At 36.0% G+C, this 18180-nt stretch overlaps 1 protein-coding gene across 2 annotated transcripts in view; it reads right to left on the bottom strand.

Moving 5' to 3' along the window:
* LOC128982183 (protein pellino) overlaps nucleotides 1-18180 on the bottom strand; it is a 137104-nt gene that overhangs the window by 20783 nt on the left and 98141 nt on the right. For both annotated transcript variants that reach the window (XM_054401249.1, XM_054401254.1), the window contains exons 6-7: nucleotides 16486-16674; nucleotides 11136-11234 (exon numbers count right to left, since the gene is read on the bottom strand). In XM_054401249.1, the coding sequence (XP_054257224.1) occupies nucleotides 11136-11234; nucleotides 16486-16674 (288 nt within the window). The remainder of the gene's footprint in view (nucleotides 1-11135; nucleotides 11235-16485; nucleotides 16675-18180) is intronic.

Here is an 18180-nt window from a genome sequence, read left to right as displayed (position 1 = left end):
ATTCCTTTTTTGCAATTCCTACACATATAAGTAGATTTCTTTCTTTTTCCTCCACTTTGAGTACTCTTAACACTGCAAACGCAACAATTTTTTTTCTCTTTTATCAGGAATCTTCTCAAAAAATTGATCCGGAGAATCACCTGAAGGCCCACCTCGGGGCCGACTTGGAGGTGTTATGTTAATGATATCAATAACACTGGGACTGCCACTTTGTTGGACCAGCCAATCCTTTGATATAGCATCAACAATCGAAATAATGAACTGATATCTAGTTATAGGCCTATCAGTATTCAATTTATACAACAAGTAGCAATTTAGCAACATCCGAGAAAAGATGTTGAATGTTACTTTTTTCCAGAATCAATTTGTTCTCCTGTCATCTAAATACTCATACAGCATCTGATCTCCACCATCCACCCCCCCCCCCATAAAGTCATTATAATTCCTGATTATTTTAGGTTTAACCGACACATTTTCTGTAACACCTCTTCTGCTTCGCCGTTCACTCTCTGCTTTTCCGTTCGTTGTAAGAAGCAGAACTTGGGTTTTTTGAGACTTTTTTTGCCTGTAACCAACGATTGTCATCTGATCTTTCTACAAATATTTGGTTTCTCCTACATTAAACTTAGTTTTCATGGCTTGGGGAACTCCTTTTCTGGATTTTCTTAGGGTACCAGATATGAATGTAAGTTGAGAGTACAAATACTTGGCTAGTTTTAGTGAGGTGAAGAAATAGTCGATGAATACATGGTAGCCTTTGTTAATTAAATTTGTCATTTCTAACAACTTTTGAACAACATAGAAGCCCAGTCCCTTTTTAAAACTTTTTATTTATTTCCCTTTTATCAGAACCTTTTAGAGATGTGCGAGTACTCGAGATTTTGAGTTCAAGTCGAGTACGGACTTGAAACTCAAGCTTATCTTTGAACTTGGCAGTTTCTAGTCGAGTTTGGTTTAAAATTGTAAAACATCAATATTTGTTAAAATGTAACTTGTGTTTACATAAAATGCTTTATAATTTGTATTACTGTAGATTCTACAATAATACAAATATTTCTACAGTGTTATTACTGTAGATTCTACAATAATACAAATATTTCTACAGTGTAGAAATAAGCAAGAGGTAGTTGTCCTAACCTATTTTTATAGCTGTCACGACAGAATAGGTCAACTCAAAGCAGTAACCGGTGACTGGCTGGCAATGGCATAATCTGGACTTGACACAGAATGACATGATCGGTAGTGATTTTGTTTTTTTAAGTACTGTTCCACAATAGAAAATTCCACTACTGAACTGTTACGTAAGCAATAAATCTATGGTTAAAAAAGTCAGAATAGAAGCACTAGCAAAACAACAAACAAACAATAGAACAATAAAACAATAGAAGGGAGGGAGGGGTTGTACAATGACCTAGAAATGAGCCGGCATAGCAACAACATTGAGTGAGTGGTGTGGGGGATTGGGGGGAAGGGGAGGGTGAGCGTGAGGGTGAGACCTTTGAGCTATATTTAGACCAGACTAGACTTTCACCACTTCCCAAATGGCTGGGTAGGGGTAGGGGGATTATAATAGCAGGTTTTTTCCTTGCCTGGTTTGACTTTTGTCTTTTCGTGTAGGAGAATTGAATCATCAAAAATGTAATTTGAATTAACCACAATTATTTAGCATTGATAATACAATCTGCAAGGGACCAGGAGAAATATTATTCAATTAGAGTTAATACCATGATTTGCATTTTTATGTCAAAATACAACATTGCGCAATCATGTTTTGGGTCATTGACCTTAATAACGCATCTGTTATAAGTTTATAATTATAAATTGATGTTCCCGTGGTTGAAAATAATTATTCTGTTAACTTGTAAAACATTAGATAACTTATAAATAAGTATTAAATCATTCATAAAGACAATAGTAGCACTCCTAAAAAGGGATTTGAAGATAATAACATAAAAATATCATTATACTTTCTCTTCGTTCTTCCATTTTTTCTTGGGGTTCTAATGTGCATGGAATACAATTGATTATAGTGAGTTAAGGCGGTTTCACACTGGCATCCGCGGACGATTTCTTCGTCCGCGGACGGATGCAAAAATAAATCGCTGCCCATGTTATCAGATGGGACCGTTCACACCGCCCATTGAAACGTAGCGCCCATCCGCGGATGCAGAAATTCGTCCGTGGACGATTTGGTGGAATCGCTCTGGGAGCGATTTTTCTAAAACGTCCGCGGACGATCACGCCCTCGCGCATGCGCAGACAGAGCAGTAGCTCTCAGCGAGGCATGTGTCACTCGCATCACAGTGTTCAGTAGTTTGTGTTTACAGTCATAGTGTTCATCTAGTTGTTGTTTTGTGTCCTCCCTTGTTGTTTGTTGTGGCTGAATTAATTGAGGCTGTCCGTGCCTACCCAGTTATCTGGGATACAACTATAGAAATTTATAGAGATCAACAAGAGAAAGATAAAATTTGGTTGGAAATTGCGACTACACTCCACAGAGATTACAAAGAGAATAAAGTATCCTAACCAATAACCATGTATATTTATACGAATTACTGTACAGTAAATCATTATTAGATTTGTATTACTATGATTATTTGCATTATTACAATGATTCACCAAATCGCTGCCGCTTACTGTTAATTGGATGAACCCACTTTCTCCTTTTTGATAATGAGTACAAAAGTACAACCTCGTCGTCACTATCATCACTACTTGAATCAAGCCATAGAACAGAAAATCCGGGTTGACACCATGGGACAGAAGGCTCAGACATTTTGCACACCTTCACTGAGTTGTAAGAGGAAGTATGTTTAATCTATGATTGTAGTAGGAATGGCCAACTCCATATGCGCATGCGCGAATGAGTGGACGTTTGAAACGTAGCTCGCAATGTGAAGGGGGCGCGTAGCATCCATCCGAATCATTTCATCCGTCCGCGGACGATAATTTCGTCGTGTGAAACCGCCTTTAGGCCTAAGTCTAGGTTTCATTTGATTTCTATAACTACTATTGTATGAGCCTATTACATTATTCAGTACAATTTTCAATCTACAATAATTTTTTTGTTCAACAGTTAGGTAGGCTACTTGTAGGCCTATTTAAGTACTTTATTTTTAACATACAATTTAAGTATTTTGACAGAATGTTTGTTTAATTAACTAACATACAAGATTAAACAATTTAATTTTCTTTAATTTAAAAATTTATTTTTCTTTTACCCACTGTAAACTGTTGGAAATTTTGTAGGCCTACTGTTACAAAAACCACAGCAACTAAGAATAATGGTAATAAACTTACAAAACTAAAGGTGAAAAGGTAGGAAACAAAATTTCAAGTTTTAGAATAAATCTCTTTATTAAACTTTATATTGTAATTGCAACCTTAATAGCTAATAGATGCAAGTATTAAGTAATTTTAGCCAAGTATTATGCAATATTACTTAAATAGGGATTAATGTATTTAATTTTTAGATAAATAAATATATACTCACTTATCTATTTTCACAGAAGTAGAAGTTCATTTTTGAGCTCTATTGTTGTTTTAAAATTATTTTCTATGCATTATATTGATAAGTTACTGCACAACTATGAATAATTTATTTATTTACAATCATACTTCAGCTTGTAACAAGGTTGTTTTACAAGTTACATGCTCTAGGCCTAAGGAGTTAATTAAACTTACACATCCTTCGATCTTTTTGGTTTAAACTCAACTCGAACTCGAGAATCGAATCTTTTGCCAATTACTCGACTCGACCTGAAAAACCTGTGCTCGCACATCACTAGAACCTTTAGAACCTCGGTAGACAAAGAATGTCATGCAATAGTGTATAGCAGCATCGCAAAGCGACCACAGCTTGACACACCAGCGATGTCGCTTTTTTGGCATGTACTGTAGAAGTTGTGAGTGTGCTTTGGTGCTCAACATGCTCTCATCTATTGAAATATTCTGGTTTGGTGTGAAATGAAACTTCGAAACCCTATTAAAATGGTCAACTAAAGGACTGAATCGAGCACAAGGATCGTATCCAGGTTCGGACGGTTTTGCAATTTGTGCCGTGTCTGTCATATGAAAAAACTGTAAAATGGCCTGAAACCGATTTCGGTTAAACATCCTAGGAAACCATGGTGTAAATTGGCTATTAGCAGTATTCCAGTAGCTGAAAATAGTTGGTTTCTTATTTAGGCCCATATTGATAATCACAGCAAGAAAAGCTTGCATCTCAAGAAATGTCACTGGTTTCCACGAGTTAATTCTACTAAACCTTCTTATACAATCTCTATTTTCTTCAACAAATTTCTGTGCATACTTATTAGTGTTTTCGACAAACATCTTAATCAAATTAACTGTAAAAAACAACTTGAAATATTCTACTGGAGGGGAATTTCTAGGAGGGCAATGTTTCACACCACAAACCTCATGAAAACCAAAATCATGCATGATACCTGGATCATTTTCTTCTGTTACTTCCGTCCACCCTGTACCATCTTCTTCATCCTCAGCATCATCGGTAACTGGGCCTACTTCATTACGAGGTCTTCCTCTAGGCCTAGGCTCTAAACCAGGAGCAGAAGCTTCGACTGTTTGAGTGACAGGACGTAAACAAACAAGAGGCCTATGTGGAGGTAAGGGGTCAGGATCATACACTTCCTCTTCACAAGACTCACTATATAACCGTCGAGCATTTCTTAAAAAACTATAAGCATTCGAAGTGCTATGGTCATTAACACGTTCGCTACCACAATTATATGGAATTTACGTTCGCATAGACCAGCGACGCAATTGTGCGTCGACTCGTTTCTCACAATAGACCACCGACGCATATTTGCGTCAGCTGGTCACATTGAAATGGACTAACGACGCACATTTGCGTCGGTATTCTAATGTTATTAAACAGCGTATTTCTTAGCAACGGTCTATTTTAGAGCCCGGATTTTATCATATCGGTCTAGAGGGATATCTGCCGCAAATGTGCGTCACTTGGTCCGTGGATATGACGATTGGTTACGTCACACAACAGTTGGCAACATTGTTGTTTACATTGTGTATTCCGCGACATCACAGAACAGATGTAAACGTTATAACCTTTGCAGTTTTGGCTAGTGTTTAGTGGAGTTTCTTTAGTTGTTTATGTAAAAGCTTGAAACAACCAAATTTACAACGACGCTTACGTGCGTCGCCTGGTCTATTGAAACGAAAATGTAATCTTTTTAACTGGATTTCGTTAAATAGACTGACCGACGCATATATGCGGCATTTTAAAATTCGCTCATAACGAAAAATAAAAACAATATTTATTGCTTACTAATTCACTTAAGGTTATTATTAAGTCAATTAGTCCATTTAAACGATATTTCTCTTTTGGTCTGTCGGCAATGTTATTCCTATATCACTTGGTCTGTAAGCAACGTCATGATCATTCCTTTTAGTCTGTAAGAGTGACCGGACCGACGCAAATGTGCGTCGCTCGGTAGCGAACGTGTTAAGGTTATAATCGGGATCGCTGTCCGTGTCGTCTACAACACTACTGCTACTTGAGCTACAGTCAATTTCACTCTCTTCAACTTCCGTGATGAAATTATCTTCTAAATACTCTTCGTCAATTAATCTATCCACTGTTCCATCACTTATAAGGTCTCCTGGACCGATTTCTTTCCATTTTTAACTCACCACAGCAAAGACATAACCACAACGATTCGGTAAACAAACACACAGAATCAACACAACAACAAACAACAAACTCGTCCACCAGCTGACATTGCGTCATAGTCCTGACGTCACCATCTGACATAGAGCAACTTTGTTACACTGCCATCGCGATATTACTGTGAAAATATATACTATATTTGGTGTTATGCGAAAGAACATTACTTTCTGATAACAACAATTATAATGGTGTGGAAGTTTTTGTAATTTTTAACCCATGTATGGGCTTTTTATCAGACGTCCGTATAAACGGACGTTGGCATTTTTCTACCGGAACTAGCAACGTCCGGTTAAACGGACGTTGGGACTTTTCGAACGCCCGTGCTCACGTCCGTTTAAGCGGACGTTGGCACTATTGCATTGTATTTCAAGACGTCCGTAAAACCCAAAATTAATAAAAAAAAAATAAAAAGAAATAAAAAATATCTTTTTTAAATCTGTAGTTTTAGAATGTTGTAAATAGTTTTTTTTTTTTTTTTTTTTTTTTTTTATAGAGGGACAAGGCTTACAAGTAGGGGTCTGCGGGTAGTGAAATATTAGGTTCGGGTCGGGTACTGAAAAGATCAAAGTCCGGGTAATTTTCGGGTCGGGCTCAAAATTACCAAAATTCAATTTTCGAGTATTTTTCGGGTTTTTATTGATATTTCAGCAAACAAATTAATGTTTCATGTCTGCTCTTAGAAATATTTTACCTATCAGTATTTGAACACAAGATTAAACACAAACTTAATAACTTAATATTTTGACATAGCCTATTGCAAGTTAGTAGACCCTTACTTTACTACTTTACACAGAGGCAAAATAAAACCTCTGTGTCTTTAGGCTAAGTTAGGCCTAGGCCTACTTAAATTTGATATTGTTGCATCTTTAGACTGTCAACCACCCTCTATTATATTTATCCCCAATATAGACTAAGCACTTCAGAGACTTTTTGTAAATAGTGTACAAATTCCCTTACAGGTAACTCTAACCCATAATTAATTTGTCATGAACAGATAAAACTACACTGTAACTCTTAAATCTGACAGGGCCCGACCCTAAGCCCGAACGCCAACGCTCAGCTGAAGTATAATCCTCTTAAAAGTTAGTCATGCTTGTCAACCATGAAGCTTTGCAGTTGTGATAATACTTATTGTAGTGTCTGCTCTGACAATAGAGAGGTATAATTTTTGTAATTATTCACACACAGATGATGCATTTCTTGCTAAGTTAATGATATTCTTGTCCCATACCAACATTCTTGACAGTGACTGTCCAGTTGAGTTTTATATATGATAATAATTAATTGTGCTATAGTACTTAATGTAATGCAGACGGTGTGCCAGCAAGCAGACGACGACGATATTGATGTAGCCAAAAATAAGGAATGGAAGAACATTTATTTGACTGATTTAGTCAGATATGATAGGTTACGTACCTTTTTTATTCCGTCGTCAGTCCTAAAATAAACCTATCATATCTTTCTACATCAGTCCTGGTGGCAATAATGTTTAAATGATTTAGTCAGTAGTTGGCAGTCACTGGATGGTGTTGAAATATGGGGATAGGAAAGTTTTTAGCACACAATTTTGGTTTTATTTATTTTAATATTAAAATATCTTCATTTAAAGCTGAAAATTGTGTAATTAAACATTAAAATTTTCAATAATAGGTTACCGGATTACCCGCTTGAAATAAATTCGGGTATTTCTTCTACCCGCCCGAAACTTCGGGTAGTGCAAAATTACCTGATTTTCAAGTCCGGGTCGGGTACCCGCAGACCTCTACTTACAAGTAATTATGGGATTGCAGCGCAGCTGGAACAGCTTATTGTGCACCCTCATTCACAGGTACTCATTCTTTGTCAAATCCCAGGCCCTTTGTGAACCATGAGATCCTTTTGACTATGGTGACCCGTTCTTCCCTTCGATCTCCAGTCCATAGGCCAAGGGATCTCATGCGCAGACCTTGTAGGGATGCAGGGCTAGAGATATACAAGGGCTGGCTCACTCCTTTGATGTTAGCGGTCGCCGCCTGATCCTACTTCCCCTCCCCCGCCCCTCCTCAGTGACGGAGCGGAGATACATCGGCGCGACGGTAGCCTAGCACGGCAGCACAGCATATTAATAATTGTGTTTATAATAATGTAGCTTTATAGTGTGATTTTTAAAGCGGGTTTCGTTAACCCTCCAACTTGCAATGGGAAAACTCTGTAGTGGCAAGGCATTTTTGGCGATTTTGCAGTCATATTTTCGAAAATTCATATAAACTAATCCAACAGATCAAACCTATGAACCGTATTTATTATTTCCAACTTGAAGTGTTCGTAATGAAATGAAGAATTTGAAAATGGAAACAAGATTAATATTAAAAATATTGTAGAAAATATTGTCAGTAGGTAGAAAAATTGCTGCATGAACCAAACATGTTTCATAAGATATACAAATTGTTTGGAATTTATTTCCCTACATGGAAATGTAAAAAGATTCCAATTACCATATATACAAAGTTATGGCCCAAAAATAATAGAACGGCAATTTTCACGATTTTGCACAACAAATTTCAAATAAAACAGAATAGATGTATTATCAAGAGATAAAGTAAAAGTAAACATTTTTAGGCAATAATATTGGAGATCAAATGAAGTTAGAACTTTTTATGTATACTGATCATTTCAATAGATGTTTATGACTTTTAATAAATGTTTATATTTGTCTAGAAAAACATTTTGTTATTTACACGTATACATTATTTTTAAAACCCCACAAACCAACTACATAAAATGAAAGTGAACTTATTCCCATACATGAATATACATAGTTATAAAGGCAAATATACTAAAGTAAATATTTTAGTTTTTTTTCTATAAAATGCTGCTGTGCCCTTTTTCATTTGGCGATTAAATCGTTTGTTAATTATGACGAAATGTTTCAAAAACGGGCTAAATGTAATGTCCCAGACCTCAAATTAAGTAAGTATATCGACATAAAACAGTTTATAAACCAAACAAGTACAATTTTTACAAATAATAAATACGATAAAGTGATAAATTCAAACCCGCGATATTCGTTGTTGGTAAACAGTCAATGAAGTTCACAAAAACTGACTAAAAAATAGTGTCTCAAGTTTCTAAAAGTAATGTCACATTACAGTCGAGGCACAATAAATAATATTGTAACTAAACATTTACAACGTATATTCACGATGTAAACTGATAAAGTAAAATCACACCAAAACCCGACTTGTTAGTTATTGGTCAACAGAGATTGAGGTTAGTTAGTCAGGCAACTTAAAGTATTTTTCCAACTATATGTTATTTTAATGTAATAAAATATGTAGGGCCTATAATAAAATGTAATTGATTAATTGAAATTCTTTTCCTTCCTATAAAAGTTACAAAATACTAAGTATAGGTAATGTATTTTTATACAACCTCATTTTATACAGTATAACCTCAATGAATCCTAAAAGGTATGAATAAGTTATAAATAAATACAATTAATAATCCATACATTAAGCAATTCGAGCAATACGAACACAGATATTACACAGTAACTTAATGCATTGAATCAATAACTTCAGTATTCTTAGCCATCGCTTTACATTCCACTCCCATCCTTAAATATCTACTAAAGTTAATTTGTTACTTATTAAAATTGATGTTATACGTAATCCTATTTTAAAATTAATTACTTTTATAAAATACATTAATACCTAATAAAAAATGTCCAACATAGAGCTTAATAAACGCTAAATGTGCAGTAATACCAGCGCTCACACAGGCAATGATATACGGTGCCGGGCACCCGAGGTATCGCCGTGACGTCACAGCGGCGGAGTGGTGGGGAGCCACCTGGCATCACTTTCTGAGCTCGCATGGCCTAGCCCTTGTATATCTCTAGCCCTGGTAGGGATGGGCTCATAAATATCACGTGGAATGCTGTCTCCTCCTCCTCTCCACATTTCCTACATAAGAGGCTTTCAACTTGAATTCCCATCTTGTGTAGATGTCCACGGAATACCCAATGTCCGCTAATAAAGCCAACCTCCTTCCGCAGGGTCTTCCTACTCAGCCCAACAGCATCTGCTGCTATCGCACCAGTAGGTGCCTGCAGCATTCTCTTTGACTGTATCGCCTTCTGTGCTTTCCCAGCTCCTTCGATGTTTTATGCCCATCCACTGGCGAACAGGTCTCCGTGCTGTGCTGTAAGCAATGCCACATGTCGGCTCTGGGCTCATGAGCGGGCTTTCAGCTCCTTTGTTTGTCCACTTGTCAGCTCCCTCATTGCCAGCAATACCTTTGTTGGAACCCAACTAAGGATGATGCTGTTGTTATTTCCCAGGGCTTTCATGGCCTGATGACAGTCCCATACAGCCTTGGAGGTAAAGTCAAAAGTGTCAAGTGCCATTAGTGCTGCTTTGCTGTCTGAGTTCATGTATACAGTGTGGCCTGTAAGACCACGCTTCAAACACACTCGGACAGGGCAACAACTTCTGCCTGGAATACAGTGGCCATTTTTCATAGCCCCTTGTAAATAGTTCACCTATGCAGCACTTTTGGGGTCTGACTTAGAGGAGGTACGATTGAGGCATTAGTTCAAAATTCCTCCGTGAACAGCGCTGTAGTAGAGAGCATTTTGGCAATGTAGGTTTACTAATCGCAAAAATAGTTCTGTTCATAAAATAAAATTATAAATGCCTCAAATTCAATTTTTATAATTTTTTTATTATAAAATTACTATCATAACCTAACCGAACTAACCAAACTTGCTGATAATGAAATAATATAAAAAAAGTTTATTAATAGAAAATTCTGTTCATTAAATAAAACTAGAAATTGCTCAATTAAAATTTTATAATGACTTAATAATAAAATTAAACTGTCATAACCGAACCAAACCAACCAAACTTGCTGATAATGAAAAAATCTTAGTCAAAAAGCTAGTGCCACTAGCGGAATTCGAACCCCGGACTCTCAGCATATCAGCCCGGCACGCTAACCACTAGACCACCGAGGCCGACGGCTGCAAACCGTATTGTGACGGTAATGGTGTTCCCTCAGCTAATGAGAAGCCCACAGCTGTCATCGTAAGCTCATCTATACCTCCCCTGAGTAAATACCGCACTTTTGTCCAAAATTTTGTTGTTTTTTTTTTTGTATTTTTGGGTGATTATTTTATTTAAAAAAAAATTTGTTACATTTTTTATTCTTCTAGAAAAAAATTTCTAGTACATCGATTTAAGATATCGGTTGGTTGAATAAAAAACAGTTTTTACGAAGATTAATGTTGTTATTTATAATCAACTATAACACTATGGACTATGGCCTATAGTCCGGGAAGGGTAATATGATTTTTAATTAGGTAGTGCTTTGCAAAATTCAATAAAACACAGAACTCTCTTTTGTTTTAAAAATTGTTCTAGAGAAGTAAATGATGCATACTTACAGGTGAATTGGCTAGCCCCTCAGCAGATCGCCACAGAAGAGTAGCACCACATAGATCTATTAATGTTCCATCTTGAAGAACATTGCTTACACCTTCAACCTGAAATTAGTTTACTATTTTACTTAACTTTCTTGTGAAATAGTGAATGGTAAAAATATTGTATACAAAGTCTCTTAAAATAACACCAAACATAAAAAGTTTAGCGTGTCCTTGCTATCAAGGACAATCTGTTTGATGCATTATCTAGTTTGTGCAAAAATCTATAAAAAATGCAAATGTAATCAAAAAGTTCTTTCATAAGGCTCTCTATTTAATCAAGTTAGTAAATGGACCTATAAAATGGGAGAGCTGCGAATGGGAGAATAGCGAGACGTTTGCCGCCTTTTGTACTAGAGGAATAGTACTTTGGAACTAGGAGATTGTGAGATTGCAATTAAGTCAACAGCCAATGAGCTGGTTGATTCTTTTAGTGGTACCCACATAACAACATTTTACAGCGAGTCGATTTTCTATTCTAGCAGAGTTGCCGTGCCAGTGATAACTCAATTTGGATGTTTTCAGTCTAAGACTATACCGTTTTGTAAAAAGCAAGAGAGGTTCCCTGATTACGTTTACTTATCAGACTTGGATAGGATAACTGAGAGCGCACGATAATTTTGGGCAGGCATGAACTACGCCAGTTGTCTGATTCAGAATTTAATGTAAGACTAAATTACTTACGTAATTCCCGTCACAGCTCAATAAAATATGTCTATTCAGGACATGTTTCAGTGTTAAAACACCATCGTCAGCTTCAGGTACATAGTGTAGAGTTGATCAGTTGTTAACATCGTCAGAAGATAAACACAGTACGGACACGAATAAATACATAAAACAATTAAACATTTAAAAAAACAGGCCTGTTCTAACAAAGATGACCGACCGCACTGGTAGCAAGGGACAGACTAGACCAGCTTATGCTTAGCAGTTGTGTGAGAGAGAAAGAGATATTGGGCAAGGATCAGCTGTTGTAGGATGGACGGAGTTATTGATGAGTGAATTAAAAATGGTGTGGGAACTGAACTGTAGTTTTTAGTATAGTCTCACGGGTGTTAACGTTGTTAAAACTTTTGTATATTTCATACTCCTCTAGAGTGTCCATCTTTTTCCCTTTTCTGCAAGTGTGTAGAATTTCCAAGATGTCATCAATATTTCCCATTGTATGATTGAAGTCAATTAAATGTTGTGCGAAGGTGGATTTTTGTTTGGTTACGCTGGAAACTGGTCTGTGCTCTTTAAACCTTGTTTTGAAACTTCGTCCTGTTTGGCCAACATACATACTAGGACATTCAGCGCATTTCAGTTTATAAATGCCAGTTTTACAATGTATGTCCTTTGCGGTCGTTTTTGAGGCTAATATATTTTTTAATCTGTTGCTAGTGTTGAAGGTCAACTTTATGTTATTTTTCTTGAAAATAACAAAAATCTCGAAAATTGTGAATATTTCCGAACTGGTATCGAATCGAGAAGTCTGCTGTGTCAGTTCAACAATAAATAATATATTCGTAGTTGTGAAGTTTTTATAACCTTGTTCCTTTTTTGCTGTTGTATTCTAGTTGTTTTGTTTTTGTTTTAATGTTTGTTTACAGGCGCAATTATGTTACATAGTTGTGTTTATGGTACTGGACATAAACTGGTTGAGCAGAAGAATAATAGATCAATGTATATACGAACTTATCTTCGCCATGGTGCCAAATGACAGTAGGTAAGGATAGCGTCTGCTGAGATGACCACACCATAGCCCGTGTCTAGTTCATGTTGGTGACACTGATCGCTAGTGTCGTCGAAATTTAGTTTACGGTTAATTTTATGATTCAAGCTTTACAGTTTGGTCCTACGGCAAGAGTTATAGTTTATGATTAGATCGTCTCAGTCCAATTTGGTTAAACGATGTTTTAAACTGAAGTAACGAGAATCAAATAATTCTACATGCACCAGACGGAACTACCATAGAATTAACTTCAGCTCATCCATGGTATATTTTATAATGAGGGTTCTGGTGCATCTAGGCCTAACGCACGCCATCCCGCCAAGCCACGGCCATCCGGTCAAGGTAATATTCTTTCAGCGCCACCATCAGTCGGGATCGGTTTTCTATGGATTTGATGAGAAAAGGTATGGAGTTCCATAGGCGGCATGCTGTTAAAATCATAAAAATGATTTATTATAAAAAGTTGTTCTGTGTTGAGGAATGCAAAGCGTGGACGAGCCAGAGCGGCATACCAGCAATACCCTTGCGCCTCTTCCGTTCAAAAATTTAAAATTCTTTACAAGATAATTTGGAATTCCAAGATTGATGACTGAATGAGTAATGGAATGTATTCGTATTTTTCTGATGTCCTCTAATTTCAAAATTGATTCATTACTGTAATAAATCAAATCAAATCAAATTGTTTATTTCCAAAATTTAAACAATACAATGCACTAGGGGTCTGCGGTGCACCGAAAAAGTCGGTACGGTACAAGCTTAATTACCGTCATCGGTTCAGCCTATTATAATAATAAATTACTTTCAGTTTACTATCGTAGTCAACGGCAGTTGGTTCCGAGCACATAAAAGTCTTATCAGATGTTTGTTTACGATCTTCATAATTTATTACTAGCGTGATGATGCAATAAAAAACCCATTAGCAGTCCCAAATCCATTAACATTTTATCACGACAATAATTGTTGTATTGAAGTACTTCCAAGAACTGTTGAGTTTTATCACTTTTATTTCTTTACGACTTTCCCCAATTCTGTTTTATCATAAAAATAATAGTTTTATGATGACTGTTAAATGTTATCTCTAACTTAATCAGTATTTTCATGAATATTGAATTTGCCGCTGGCCATTGCCTACTGCCATAAAACTGTTTATGGCTACATATTAAACTTGTAACTAATCTACAATCTTATTTTATAAATTAAAATATTTGTTATGGATATTTTATCTTTCTATTGACGACCATGGATATATAAAAACTTTTGTCGTGATTTTAATTTCAACATCAAAATACAATATTGCACAATCGTGATATTTTAGGCCATTGACCTTTATTATGCATCCGGTATTGCTGTTTCAGAAGAGAAGCACGTTGATAAATTATAAATTGATATTCCCGTAGTTAAAAAGAATTATTTTATAAACCTATAAAACAAAATCATAAAATCTTACATAAAGATAACAATAACGGAAATTGTAAAAAGGGTATAAAGATAACAACGTCGTTATTCTTTCTCTTTGTTCTACTATTTCTTGGGTTTCCCTTCATCACGCATTCAACAAGTTGCCATGGTTACTAATCACCCATTCTTTCTCTTTGTTCTTCTATTTCTTGGGTTTCCCTTCATCACGCATTCAACAAGTTGCCATGGTTACTAATCACCCATGTCGTTATCAGCTTTTGTGACATAGCGCACAGCAGGGGGTAAAACTTTACAAAAATCGGTAAATTTTTACCTATTATTTAATTACCGATGAATGTACTACTTTATTGGTATTTGGTATTGTTAATAATCGGTCCAAATGGCAGATTTTTGTCAAATTTTACACCAAATTTATTGAAATTTTAAGGTGAATATTAATAGAACAATTATTACCAAATATTTGTATTCATTTAAAAGATTGATTTGTGGTATTGGGTTCCCCACTGAGTGCAGCCGAGCGGCACTAATGAGGGTCGGACCTTCTTGGGGGTGAACAATAGACGGCTTATCAGACCCTCCCCTCCCCCGTGGTCTGGAGAAAGCATGTAAACAAACTATTGCACAAGCGTGACTTGACATTGAGCTGCTTCAACTATAATTTTGTCAAATGAACTGTGATGTTTCAAAATCAAAAACAATAATTTGGGACCATACTGCTTAACAATAATGGACTGCAATTATTGTTGAACATACAATCCATTTTTAACAAACTAAGATTATACGATTCAAATACAATTATAAAAATTATCTTGGTATTTTACTTGGGGTAATGAAGTTATGTAGGCTAGTGTAATTCTCGGTTCATCAAGGTTCTACTGAATTATATTTGGCAGTGAATAAGTGTAGAATGCAATTTATAAATTCAGGGATACACACCTTTTACACAGTTATAAAGTCTAATTGCCCAACATCAAATCTTACTCTGTGATAATCCAAATTTTAGTTTCAGAAAAAACTTTGCAAGAATTGTATCCATCTTATAACTTAACTAGTTTTGAAGCTGATAAAAAAAATGGTCTTTGCCATTACTTCATCATAACCTCCAGTTTTTCATTGTCATCTGCTGTGAACAGCTGGCAAAACTACACTGTCTTCTACTGAATGCTTTTATATGTTTTTAAAATAAAATAAAAAACAACTAGACATTGTGTTGGTTGGAAATAATTTACCAGTTTTGTGAAATTATCTTGTCAATAAATGTTTCAAACATGTTTATTCATAAAAACTCTTATCCTATTTTTAAACTACTTTATCATGGCTATTCAAAGTATCTCAGAGTAAAATAGGTAAAGCCTTTATCTCAACTGTGATTTTTCTTGACACAATCCTCGTAGCAGTAAAAGGTTTTGTTTTAATAATATGTGGTACAGTAATTGTTGTTAGAAAACCATGAATGTAGGATACTATCCATTTTCATAGTAATGTCTATGTATTAAAGCTAAAAATAATGGTTTAGATACAGTTCTGAGAAGAAAACCGCAAAAATACGGGTAGCCGCGTACCGTACCGATTTTGTACCGAGAACCGAGGTACAAAATATTGTACCGTACCGAACCGTACCGACCTTAAATTTTCTGTACCGCAGACCCCTACAATGCACAGATATAAATTATAAAGAAATATATTTTTCCGCATAGGCATAGCCCGTGTGCGGAAAAAGAGTTCTAAATCTGCTATCTGTAATATTGAGGATAAACAATAATACTGGGTGACTATTTCTTTAAAATAATTATATATTAAATAAAAACATAATTTAAAAGTTAATATGTACAAAATTAGGAGACAATAACACAAAGTTAATTTAGAGTAGAATTTCCTAATGTAACCAAAGATTAAAACAAGCAACTGGAAGATGTAGCTACAATTAAAGGGTGTGACGTGGTCATCACGCCTTCGAACCCAATCATTTTGTACACGTTGTAATTTTGTTTTAAGGTTCTAACGGTTTAGTGGGAACCCTGAGAATAATCAGTTTTAAAAATTGAAATAGGGATATTTTGTAGCCTAATTTAAAAATGAGGTACCAAGAACAGATTTTGGTTAAGAACCGGTACCGGTACCGACATTGAAAAAGTGGTACCAATCCATCACTAGCGGACAGTATTATATACTAATACTTACTTCAGCCCCCTTGACTTGAGCAGACCGAGATTCTCTAAGTGTGAATATTCCACCTCCAACAGATACCTCTCTCCACATCCCCGGCTCTGAATCTCCCCCACAGAACTTGCCTTGGGGATGCATGACAAGCACACCGTTGGTGGTCAAACCATCAATCTCTCTGCCCTCCTCCCACTTAGTGGCCTTCTCCTGCAACATGCATTAGTTTATTCACAAAGGCTGTTAAGAGGATAGCTATCAAAGGACTAATGAGTAATAAAATAAGGTTTGGAGAGAAAGGGCTAATTGCCTGAGAATAGGTGTGAGAAAGGATAGGATAAGCAGGCTTACCTTAAAAAATGTAGGCATCCCACTTCATTCAACCTGACATCCCACTTGTAAAATGTAAAATGTAGGCATCCCACTTCATTCAGGTTGAATGAAGTGGGATGCCTACATTTTTTAAGGTAAGCCTGCTTATCCTATCCTTTCTCACACCTATTCTCGAGTAATAAAATAAGTTTAAGTTAATTTAAATAAAGTGTCTCTTCACTAAAAACTTGGAACTTACATTTCATTCAGGAAAGTCAAAAAGATAACGTATCCGTAACTGGGGTTAAGGATGTAAGATATAGCACTAGGGCCTATGTTTTTAGGATTTTTAGTGAGGATGACAAGCGTACATGTATATAGTATGGTTCCAAGAGTCCAAAATGGCACAAGAAACACAAAACTTTATACTACAGTATATTATAAATACCCCCGCTGCAGCAAACCTTTTGACTAAGCGAATTTCCATTTGCCTGATTGGATTAAAATTAAAATGTCTCCTTAAAAATATCACATTTATTCCTTATTTAACCTTCCATCGGGCGCATCACGGAGGTTATTTCCGGGTAACTACTTTTTTCGTTATAAAAACCATAGTATGTGTCTAGCAGGGCTGTGGTCTGATTTACCTCACGAACCTCTTTTGCTGAGTCGGTTTTGTATACTCTTACCCCTTTCCCAGTTGTCAGCCGACCTTGGGTAGTGGTTTGCGTCACTACTGGAAGTAGCTTCCGTGAGCGCCCTGTGATGCAACGGGGTTTCCCGGAGCCTAGTTCCGGGTGCGCCCTTGTGTTTTTAACCTTATTTAGCGACATTATAAAATGGATGAAGAAGAACTAATTGCGAGATTGTTGGCTAGTGTTAAATGGGAAGACAAGGAACAACATTTAGTAGAAAGAACTAATGGTGCGTGAGATCAGAAACCTTTTTTTCAAGAATAAGAGCTTTGACAAAATGCATTATTTATACATTTCTTTGAAATAAATGCATTTTCCAAATTTGATCAAAATATGTTCATAAACAAGCAAACTACAACTGAGTTACTTATTCTCCAAAAAATAACATAAAAATTTTGAATTTACAATATTTTGGAATTTTCTCCGTAACCATTAGGCACATTTTGAAATAATCATAATACCTAAACCAAGAAAATTGTACAAAGAATCTTTAATGGTGAAAATGTGTTGGGCTGGTGTGGAAAATACATAAGAAAACTGGAAATCTATACTTATAAAAGGCAAAGCCCTCACTGATTCACTGACTGACTCACTCCTTCACTCACTCACTCATCACTAATTCTCCCACTTCCCATTTACCTAGGAGGCTGAAATTCGGTACACCGATTCTTTGGGCATTAAATAGGAAAACTAAGTAGTTTTTATTCTG

Source organism: Macrosteles quadrilineatus, unplaced genomic scaffold (assembly GCF_028750875.1).
Source record: "Macrosteles quadrilineatus isolate MER2022 unplaced genomic scaffold, UCM_ALF_1.0 Scaffold_1__1_contigs__length_201487025, whole genome shotgun sequence".
In the NCBI taxonomy this organism is placed as follows: Eukaryota; Metazoa; Arthropoda; class Insecta; order Hemiptera; family Cicadellidae; genus Macrosteles; species Macrosteles quadrilineatus.
The sequence above is the reverse complement of the archived record's forward strand: the minus strand, read 5'-3'. Positions and strand labels throughout refer to the sequence as shown.